The 11,832-nt window shown below is 45.9% G+C and overlaps 1 protein-coding gene across 3 annotated transcripts in view; it reads left to right on the forward strand.

Moving 5' to 3' along the window:
• CACNA2D3 (calcium voltage-gated channel auxiliary subunit alpha2delta 3) overlaps positions 1-10,098 on the forward strand; it is a 1,137,695-nt gene extending 1,127,597 nt beyond the window's left edge. For all 3 annotated transcript variants that reach the window (XM_068253668.1, XM_068253670.1, XM_068253669.1), the window contains one exon: positions 9,718-10,098. In XM_068253668.1, coding sequence (XP_068109769.1) covers positions 9,718-9,810 — 93 coding nt within the window. In that variant the 3' untranslated portion in view covers positions 9,811-10,098. The remainder of the gene's footprint in view (positions 1-9,717) is intronic.
• The last annotated feature ends 1,734 nt before the right edge of the window (positions 10,099-11,832 follow it).

Below are 11,832 nucleotides of genomic sequence, written 5' to 3' on the forward strand. Positions count from 1 at the left end.
GTTCTGTTTGTGGCTTGCGTTCATCTCTGCGAAGAGATAACGAATCCTTCTGAATCCTGTTCTGTTACCGTTTGTGGATTGCGTTCATCTCTGCGAAGAGATAGCGAATCCTTCTGAGTCCTGTTCCCTGTATTGCTCCAGTCCAAGTCAGTGTTCCTGCTTATGTCATATATCGGTTCATTGCCGATATATACATATGTTAGTCAGACGTTACAAATAGTTTCATTGATAGCTGTAATTGTAATACGCTAGGAAAACATACGTATTGTATTTTTGTCTGTGTTACATTCATCTATCTTGATCCTGCTATTTCCTGACTATCCTGTCCTGTCTTTGTGAGGCACGCCATCGCTGCAAACGCATTGGCTGCCTCATTCCAGTCTGTCTTGTTGTGGACGCTTGCTGTCACTAAGTAGTGGCTAGCAAGCAAGCGTTCATTCTGTCTACCTGTCCTGATCTCCTCAGTTCTGGTTTATGCGCTCAGCGCTACTTTGCGCTGAGACGTTATAGCAAAAGTATTGTTTGTGGCTGTCGGATCTGCACCGGCTCTGTGCGCCACAATCTCCTATTGGAGTCAGTTCTCCCCTCCACTATACTAGGGATAGCCTGTTTCCTTGTGCTAGTGTGTGTACCTCCTTCACGTCAGCTCATGTGTTGCATGCTGACTGTGGAGAATACACCACCAAGCCTTACAGTAGCTCCTCCTTTTGCAGAAATTACAGCCTCTAAATGCTTCCTGTAGGTTCAAATGAGAGTCTGGATTCTGGTTGGAGGTATTTTGGACCATTCCTCTTTACAAAACATCTCTAGTTCATTCAGGTTTGATGGCTTCCGAGCATGGACAGCTCTCTTTAACTCACACCCCAGATTTCCAATTATATTCAGGTCTGGGGACTTAGATGGTCATTCCGGAACATTGTACTTGTTCCTCTGCATGAATGCCTTAATGGATTTTGAGCAGTGTTTAGGATCATTGTCTTGTTGAAAGATCTATCCGCGGTGCAGCTTCAGCTTTGTCACTGATTCCTGGAGATTGGTCTCCAGAATCTGCTGATACTGAGTGGAATCCATGTGTCCCTCAACTTTGACAAGATTCCCAGTCCCTGCACTGGCCACAAAGCCCCACAGCATGATGGAACCACCACCATATTGTACTGTAGGTAGCAGGTATTTTTCATGAAATGCTGTGTTGTTTTTCCTTCATGCATAATGCCCCTTGTTATGCCCAAATAACTCAATTTTAGTTTCATTAGTCCACAGCACCTCATTCCAAAATGCAGCTGGCTTGTCCAAATGTGCTTTAGCATACCTCAAGTGGCTCTGTTTGTGCTGTGGGCAGAGAAAGGCTTTCTCTGCATCACTCTCGCATTCAGCATCGCCTTGTGTAAAGTGTGCCAAATGGTTGAACGATGCACAGTGACTCCATCTGCAGCAAGATGATGCTGTACTACAGGTCTTTGGTGCTGGTCTGTGGGTTGACTCTGATTGTTCTCACCATTTGTCGCTTCTGCCTATCTGAGATTTTTCTTGGTCTGCCACTTCGAGCCTTAAGTTGAACTGAGCCTGTGGTCTTCCTCAATATGTTCCTAATAGAGATGGCCCGAATGGTTCACCGGCCAACGGTTCCAGGCGAACTTCCAGGGTTCGCGATCGTGCAGAACCACAAACTTTTCCGGAAGTTCGATTCGCCCCCATAGTGCATCATTAGGGTGACCCTAATACACAGACAGCAAGCACATTGTAGCCAATCAAACTACACACCCTTCTGGAGCCACTCCCCCCCCCCTTATAAAAGGCATGCAGCGTCAGGCATTAGACTCACTCGTGTGCCTGCAGTAATTAGAGAAGGGAGAGCTACTGTGCAGAGACCTATAGGAAAAGCTTAGTTAGGCTCTTTTAGGCTTCTTAGCTTGCTTCTTGTTGATTCTTATTGCTAAGAAAGCACCCCTCAACAGCTCTTTTCAGAACTAATCTTGTTCTTGTGATCTATTTTTTTTTGTGTGTGTCCCACAGACACTTGTGTTGCATAGACAGCCTTGGTAATTCCTACTGTGTGTGCGCACACTGCCAGGCCCAGCACATTCAGTGACTACCTGTGTGTGTGACAGGTGCACATTGTAATACCCATCACTGCATATACCTACCTGCTGTTCACTTCAGTGCACCCACCTACCTACGTGAGCGCACGCAGTGTCACTGTGCCTGTCCGGTACCTGTCTGTGTGTGACAGGTGCACATTTGTAATACCAGTCATTGCATAATTGTTCACACTACCTGTGTGACCACATACGTGTAATATACCACTCCAAGGTACTCCGGTACCTGTCTGTGTGTGACAGGTACACATTTGTAATACCCATCACTGCATATACCTACTACCTGTTGTTCACTTCAGTGCACCCACCTTCCTACGTGAGTGCATGCAGTGTCACTGTGCCTGTCCGGTACCTGTCTGTGTGTGAAAGGTGCACATTTGTAATACCAGTCATTGCATAATTGTTCACACTACCTGTGTGACCACACACGTGTAATATACCACTCCAAGCATACCTGTTAACTGCACCTGTGTGACAGCTGCACATTGTATTGTAATACCAGTCACTGCATACCTTTCACTGCACCTATGTGACTGCACATTGTATTAGTCAGATCAGTGCATACCTTTCACTTCACCCCCCCCCCCGATATGGATAAAACAGGTAGAGGCAGAGGCAGGGGCAGACCCAGAGGCAGGCCAGCCGGCAGGTCTGTGCGAGGTAGTGCTGATGTGATTTCGTGCAGCCCTGGCCCAAAGTACAGTGCTCAGAAGAAGGCACGTCCCATCAACTCCCAAGATTGTCAGGACGTGGATGACTATTTAACACAGAACACCTCATCTTCCGCAGCCACCAGCACTACTACTAGCACCACATCCACTGCATTTTACACTTTACAGGAGTTATTTGGTGGGGAAATACACTGATGCACAGCCATTATTGTTACAACAAGATGAAGGTGCTAAGCAAGTTTTACCACCTCATATGTCTGAGTTAGGCGACACTATGAACGTAACGTGTGAGGAGGAGGATGATGACGTACCTGCAGTTTTGGAGGTGTTTGATACAAGCAAAGCTGGGGAGGATGATTATGATAATTATGATGATACGGATGCCACGTGGTTTCCCAATAGAGGAGATGAACAGGGGTACAGTTCAGTGGGGGAGTCAGAGAGGAGTAGGAGGAGACGAGTTGCTGAAAGAAGCAGGGGGAGCTCATCATCAGAAACAGCTGGTGGCAGTGTCCGGCACCATGTATCGCCACCTATGGACAGCCAGCCAACATGCCCTTCAACATCAGCTGCTGAGGCCACCATAGTGCCCACACCCCAGGGTGGCTCAGCAGTGTGGAAATTTTTTAATGTGTGTATGCCAAAGATCAGCGCAATGCCATCTGTACTCTCTGCCACCAAAAATTGAGCCGTGTAAAGGCCAACACCCATGTAGGGACAACTGCCTTACGAAGGCACCTGCAGAAAAGGCACAAACTGCAATGGGAAGACCACCCGAGGAAAAGCAGCACACAAAAGCAAAGACTCCCTCCTTCTCCTCTTCCTCCTTCAGGTGCATCATCTTCAGCCATTTTCTCCCTTGCACCTTTACAATCACAGCCTCCCTCCTCCACTCCGTCTCTCACCTTGAGCGATTCCTGCTCCTCTGCCCACAGCAGCAGTCAGGTGCCCGTGAGGGAAATCTTTGAGCGGAAGAAGCCAATGTCTGCCAGTCACCCCCTTGCCCGGCGTCTTACAGCTGGCTTTTAGCTCGCCAGCTGTTACCATACCAGCTGGTGGACTCTGAGGCCTTCCGAAAATTTGTGGCCATTGGGACACCGCAGTGGAAGATACCAGGCCACAATTATTTCTCCAAAAAGGCGATACCAAAACTGTACCGTGAAGTTGAGAGGCAAGTGGTGTCATCTCTGGCACACAGCGTTGGGTCAAGGGTCCATCTGACCACGGATGCCTGGTCTGCCAAGTACGGTCAGGGCAGGTACATTACTTACACAGCCCTTTGGGTCAACCTGGTGACCGCTGGCAAACAGGGAGTACGTGGCTGTGCAGCGGACCTAGTGACACCTCCAACAACTATAGTCAAAGGACAGAGTCTGCGGAGATGGGGATGTTCTGGCCGAAGTACTGGACACTCATGCGAAATGCCTGCAGGCTCATGCAGCCATTTAAGGAGGTGACAAACCTGGTGAGTCGCAGTGAAGGCACCATCAGACTTGCCCTACATAACAGATTCTCGTTAAAGGATTTAACAGTGAAGGTGCCATCAGCGACTTGATCCCGTATGCCTTCTTCCTGGAGCGTGCCGTGCGTATAGTGGTGGATTAAGCTGTGAAGGAGCGTGACCAGGAACAGGAGGAAGAGTTGTGGGATCAATTCTCAGCAGAAGCAGATGATTCCTCAAAGGAAGAGTCGTGTGGGGAAGAGGAGTCAGGTGATGAGGAAGGTGTTGTTTTGGAGGAGGAGGATAAGGTGGAAGAACAACCGCAGCAGGCGTCGCAGGGGGCTCATGCTGCTCAACTTTCCTATGGTGTTGTTCGTTGCTGGGGGGAGGAGGAGAAATTAGCTGACATCACTGAGAAAGAGCAAGAGGAGATGGATAGTACGTCTGCATCCAACTTTGTGCAGATGGTGTCTTTCATGCTGTCCAGCCTGTTGAGGGTCCCCCGTATAAAAAAAACTCAAGGGGTGTGATCTGTACTGGGTGGCTATGCTACTAGACCCTCGGTATAGGCACAAAGTGGCGGAGATGTTACCAACTCACCTGAATGCAGAAAGGATGCAGCACTTGCAGAACAAGCTGGCAACTATGCTTTACAATGCGTTTAAGGGTGATGTCACAGCACAACGCAATAAAGGTACCACTGCCAGTAATCCTCCTCCCATCTCCACGCAGGCAAGGACAGGACGCTCCAGCAATCTTATGGTGATGTCGGACATTCTTTAGTCCAACACCTCGCCTTAGCACTTCCGGATCCACCCTCCACCAACGCCTGGACCGGCAGGTAGCCGACTACCTGGCCTTAAGTGTGGATGTAGACACTGTGAGCAGCAATGAACCTTGGACTATTGGGTGTGCAGGCTTGACCTGTGGCCAGAGCTGTCACAATTTGCCATCCAACTTCTGTCTTGCCCTGCCTCAAGCGTCCTGTCAGAAAGGACCTTCAGCGCAGTTGGAGGCATTGTCACTGAGAAGAGAAGTTGCCTAAGTCACAAAAGTGTTCAGTACCTCACCTTTATCAAAATGAATGAGGCATGGATCCCGGAGGGCTACTGCATGCCCAAAGACTAAGTCAGTCCCCACACAGCATCTCTGCCTGCACGCCGTGTGACTGGCTGCCTGCCCCAAGTCTAAGTCGCTCCCCGCACAGCATCTCTGCCAACAGACCGCTTGACTGCTTTCTCCGCCACCACCAACAGGGTCCAGGACTCCAGGCGGATTCCTAAATTTTTAAGGCCGCTGCTAGCATAACTATAATAATTTTTTTGGCGTGTGTACATGCCTGCCTAATTTTTCTGGCTGCACTGCGGCTGCAACAACAAAACAAAAGGCATGTACATGAGTAATTTCCCCTTCGTGATCGTTACCTTGTCGCGGTGAAGGGGCTTTCATATCACAATGAAGCAACGACCGCCGGCTATATGAGTGTCTTGGGGGGTGGCACACCAAAGATAATAAGGTCGTTGCTTCATTGTGGACAGACCAAATTCGATCAGCTGGACAGTCACTGTTGTTCTGTCATGAGCTACCTCAGCCTAGCGACCATATGGGCTGGAAAACTGCTATCGCCTGCACTCTCGCCATGGTGCGCACCAGTCCAGCACGGCCGTCACAACACAAACAGCTGTTTGCGGTGCGTTACACAGTGAGTTTGGTGTGTCAGTGCGAAGCAGTACTCTAATTACACTCCCTGATGTATACACACGTAAGATGTTTTAAAGCGCTTTAGGCCTCCAATTTAGCATGCAATGTGATTTCTGCCTTAAAACGCTGCTTTGCGTCAAATCCAGATTTTTCCTCGGGACTTTTGGCGTCTATCCCATTCATCCATGCAAAAACTCAGATGTTAGACCCCTTGAAACATCTCTCCCACCACTTTTGTGGCCAGCATAAATGTTTCTAGTTTTTAAAGTTGGCCTCTCCATTGAAGTCTAGTGCGCAAGTTCGCAAACATTTGCGGAGGTTCGCAAACCCAGTTTGCAAACCTAAAATTGGAGGTTCGGGCCATCTCTAGTTCCTAAATGAGTAAAAAGACAACTGAAATCTCTGAGACAGCTTTCTGTATCGTTCCCCTAAACCAGTGGTTCCCAACCTTTTATGAGGTATCGCCCCTTAGGGGAAGACAACTCACCCCTGTCACCTCCCTTCTCTTAGTACGGTATACCCTTATGCCAGGTGGTAGTGCCAGTGGAGGGGGTAGCGCTGTGACCTTGCCAGCTAAAAATAGCCGGTGACTCAACTACTTTGCGCCAATTCCCTTACCGGTGTAATGTCAGCTATTGCAGCCCCGCACGTTGTGCAGCCCCACATGCGCAGTAGGAGCCTGCGTCCCATTAAATTGTGCAGCCACGTAAAACGTCCTAAATATCTCCGCTTCCGCACCACGTACACTCCCGAAATTTTCAGGGGAGGGAGGGGACCCCCAGATCTATCTCTGTGCCGAATTGCAGCGCCCGAGCCCCGCTGGTTCCTGAGACTGATTGCAGCAAACCTTTCTCGGGAACTAGCAGGGCTCGGGGGCTGCAATTCGACACAGAGCTAGATCTGGGGGTCCCCTCCCTCCCCTGAAAATTTCGGGAGTGTACGTGGTGCGGAAGCGGAGATATTTCAGGTAAATAATATCTAACTTCCCACTGAGCATGCGCGATACTCAGTGAGGAAGGCTGCTTCCGGGCTGCAATATCTGACATTACACCGGCGCGTGACCAACGAGCCCTGAGGAATTACGCAACTCTATCATGCACACTTGCATATTTTATACAGATCATATTTTTTGCCCATAATTTTCTTAAAAACGAGTGACACTGCGACACTTTATTTTTTCTGCCTTTTCATACTGATCACCCCCCTGTCGCCCCCCACAAATTTACCGCCCCCCTTAGAACCCAAATCGCCCACCTGGGGCGATCGCCCCCAGGTTGGGAACGACTGCCCTAAACCATGATGGTGAACAATCTTTGTCTTCAGGTCATTTGAGAGTTGTTTTGAGACCTCCAGGGTACTACTCTTCAGAGAAAATTAAAAGAGGAGAAAAACTTACAATTGACCTCCTTAAGGGCCGGTTCACACGGGCGGCAGGCAGCGTTGGGGCGGCCAGGAAGTTGCGTCGTCCTGTGACGTCTCGTTCGGTGGCGGCAGTACGGAGATCGTCGCCATCGGCGTTTCTCGTCCCCGCAGGGGGACATGAAGCCGCGCCGGCTAGCCGTCCCTGGACGTTGCATGCGGCTTCTAGGGACAGCCGAAACGATGCGTTAAATCAGGATCAGAACGCCGCGTTTATGCAATCGACGGTAACCGCGCAATGCTAAACGCTCCTATTCACTTGAATGGGAGAGTTTAGCCGATGGGTCCCGAACGCTTGACGGTAGACGCCGCCAAGCGTCCGTGTGAACCGGCCCTAAATACTCTTTTTCAGAATTGGATTCACCTTTGTATGTAGGTCAGGGATCGCTGACCTTACCAAGCCAATTTGAGTTCCACTTCTTAGTTCTAAAGGTTTTGGAATCAATAAAACGACAACAGTGCTCAAATTTATGCACCTGCCTAATTGTATTTAAACGATTATTGTGCACTTTCTGTAAATCCAATAAACTTCATTTCACTTTTCAAATATCACTGTGTGTGTCTCCTATATGATATATTTAAATGACATTTTTTATCGTAACAACCAATGATTTATACAGGAACATCATGACGATTAACAAGGTTGCCCAAACTTTCGCATCCCACTGTATCTAAAAGGGTGTTAGTGTTAGGCAACACCAAGGGGAGTGGTTAGGGTTAGGCACCACCTAGGCGGTGGTTAGTTTTAGGCAACACCAGGGGGTGGTTAGGGTTAGGCACCACCAGGGGGGTGGTTAGGGTTAGGCACAACTGGGGGGTTGGTTAGTTTTAGGCACTACCAGGGGAGGGTTCTGTGTGAGGGTAGGGTTGGGTTAAGCAGTATTGACAAAAATGTTACAACATTTAACGTTAATATTTATTCGTTATTATTTCTCATTTAGTTTTGCAACAGTAATTATCATAATTAAAGCTTGACAATGATGTTTCTCGTTAGCAAATTTCGTTACTACCTGGCGCCAAATCCGTTAATAACCATGTCCGTTAATAACCAATTTTTTTCATGCATGCTAACATATGTATTGCACTGTCCATATTTTTATTTTACTGATTTCTCTACAGTTAAAAAAAAAGTGAAAATCCTTCTTAGGATTTTCCATCTTGAGTCTGTCTGTCTTAAAGCCAATCCTGACATCATTTCCTCCCTTACTCTGTCTGTGTTCTTTTTTATTGGCTTCCCTCCTCTTAGTCTTCAGAAACTCCCACCCAGCTCTGCAATACAAAGTGCATTGTCATTGTGTGACTCTGCAGCTTCTCAGCATGAGAAATATTGGCCAATCAGAGAGAAACAGCTGTGTGGGAGGGGAAAACAGGAGGGAAAGAGGCTTCAGCCTTTTCGGCTGTGGTAGTTAAGTCTGAGGGTTAAGTAAAGAAGATAAAAATAAAACCCACCATGCCCTGCAACAATGTTATTAGAGTAACGATCACTTTTATGCCATTCTTTTTTAGCTTTTATAGAGTCTACAAATTGTGAAAATCAAGCATATGAAACAGATGTACAGCTGTTTGCTTTGTTTCTATTGGCAAATAATTTGAACAACCAACACATTCTTACAAGGCAAAACCGTTATGGTGCAAATTGAAATGTCTGAAATGTCTGGCTGGATAGTGTAATGGTTAAGGGCTCTGTCTCTGACACAGTAGACCAGGGTTCGATTCTCGGCTCTGCCTGTTCAGTAATCCAGCAGCTATACAGTAGGAGACCTTAGGCAAGTCTCCCTAACACTGCTACTGCCTATAGAGCGTGTCCTAGTGGCTGCAGCTCTGGCACTTTGAGTCTGCCAGGAGAAAAGCGCAAGATAAATGTTTGTCTTTCTTTTTAATAAATTAATGTATATTTTCAAAATGTTTGATGATATAAACAGCATATCTATTGTAACATGAGACAGAGATTCACTTCAAGAAAGTGTCCCTGGACCTGAACTCTTCCAAAGGACAGAAGGAAAGCTTAGAGAATTGCACCCTGTATGTATTATGAAAGTTTAGCCTCTCTACTCCCTCATCTTTGACTAATAACAAGTTGTAATTTGATCTGGCCAGCTGTGTCAGCTGGCTGCCATGACAGAGTAGCTAATTGGTAAACACAGGATGTTAGTAATATGACTATTTCAATGAAAGCAGGAAGTAGACACATTGCAGATTTGTTGTGGGATTTTTATCAACTGTAACAAAGAAATATTTTGTTTTTTTAAAAAGTTAGTATGTTGTTGCATATATTTTAGAGTAGAGAATAAGTTTTGAGTTCAGGTCCACTTTGATGCTAGTATTTCATAGACAAATATGTGTTCAAGTGCTTAATGGTTAATTTCACTCCTGCATTGTCTTTATCTAGGAGAATGCCAGAGAATGTGGTGGAGCTTTTGGCCTGACATCTCAGCCTATAACAATGCTGCTATCTCTTCTAATGGTGTACATCTCCAGGTGACCCTGACTGCGCTGACTTCATGGCATGCCATACACCTGGATAAACTGTGAACTGAGATGAATGGTGCAATATAGAGGAGACAACATGTAGTTTAAACATCAGCATTTCATGACTTTCAAACTGTTGGAGAGGATGAAAACTCTCAAATACCTGCGAGTGAGATTATTCTTCAAATCACAAATCATGCCGCTGTGAAAGCTTCATTCCGTTGTCCCACGTGATCATTACTCCAAGACAGCAGACAATGGTGACTGACATTTTCAGCTTTGCCCCATCAACATAATTGAAAATGGTGTACTTTTTAAATAAAGTATATTAAAATCATAATTAGATTGTTTTTGGCTGATTTATGCAATTTCACAGGATTGAAGATTTCAGGTGACCCCATGGCTAAGCGAGTGTATGTTTCTCTTGATGTCTTGTGCCGCAGGGGTTGTACATAGCAGTGTACTGCTGCTGGAAGTATAATCTTTTATATTGCTGCCTTGAAACTGAAGATCAACTTACATATCCTGTTTGTTTGAGTATTTTTACTTTAAGTTTTTGTTATTAGTTTTTTTTATTTAATTTGATCATTTACGATTGTGTACTATTAATATTCTCTTTGCATTCTGGACAAACCTTGCTATTTTCCTTTATTTTATGGTTTCCTGTTATTTAACCTTTATGCAGTATTGCTTTGATATATATATTTACATTTCTCCTATATTTCTGACTTCTGACTTGTAACTTACAGGTCCCCAGGGTGGATCGGTTATAAGATAGTATTTTTATCTATTGCGCTAGACATTATACATAGACAGGTTTTGTAGATCCATTGCTTGGTGTTTTGTTGCTAAGAGTAAATACAAGTCCAGCAGTATTGCAAATTACAGAACTTTCTCCTCTAAGCTTTCTCCTCTAAGTTAGAGCTAGACTCACCACTCAAAAAAATTACGTTAATGATGGCCATCATGCCTGAAATCACTTCCATCTGTACCCTGTTTTACACCTGATGTATCATCTCTGTGCAGTACAAATTTTCCATTTATCTCCCTGATCCCATTAAACCTCCCCTACTCCCGATATTTTGTGCAAAAGCTTTACTACCATATCTATGATGTGTAGATCATTTCTGCTTATTGCTCTCTGTGTATCCATTCTTGTTTCTGGACAGTTGGTGGGATGGACCTACAGACATTATTCAGTCCCGATTTACATATCACAGATGTGAATAAAGCTTCCAACCAGAAATGCACAGCAATAGTGCTTTGCAGGGATCAAGGAAAGGCATGAGTAAATTGATAAAAAATAGGTGTACATGTAAAAAAAAAAAAAAGGTGCCTGGAAAAGCCAGGCTTAAATCCAGAATTGCTGGTGTCTAGCGAGCCTATAACTGTAGCCAGCCTGTTTTGAACTGTTGGTCCTCATCAGTGTATGGCAGGGATTGGTATGGTTCTATGGGACAGGGCTTGGACCAGAACCACAGAATACCCAAGCAGCTTGGAGTGACCCAAAACCATTAGAAAAGTCTAAGGGACCAAAAGAGTCTGAAAAGCCCTCCTTATCACAAATACCTTCTATTTTAAGAAGGCAAACCACACTAAGCATTGCTTTTTTTTGGAGGTCTTTTCAGTCTTTTTTAGTCCCCTATACTTTCCTACTGGTTTTGGGTCACCCTGAGTTGCTTGGGTATTCTGTTTGTACTCAATGAGTATGATTTCATTTACTAAAGGTGCTGTATTGCTGCTATTAGAATATAACCCTATCCCTAATCCTAAGCTTAACCCTCCATGGTGGTGCTTAACCTCAAACCTCCCTGGTGCCTAACCTTAACTCCCCATGGTGGTGACTAACCTTAACCCCCAGTGCATAAACTTAACCCCCCAGTGATTCCTAACCTTAACCTTCCTCATGGTGGTTCCTAACCTTAAACTCCCCCCAGCAACTTATCTTAAGGGTCGGTTCAGACGGGCAGCTTCTGGCTTCTCGTCTCTTCTCATGGCGTCTCGTTCGGGGGCTTTCTGCAGTGATTGTCTGTGT

Source organism: Hyperolius riggenbachi, chromosome 9 (genome assembly GCF_040937935.1).
Source record: "Hyperolius riggenbachi isolate aHypRig1 chromosome 9, aHypRig1.pri, whole genome shotgun sequence".
NCBI classification, from domain to species: Eukaryota; Metazoa; Chordata; class Amphibia; order Anura; family Hyperoliidae; genus Hyperolius; species Hyperolius riggenbachi.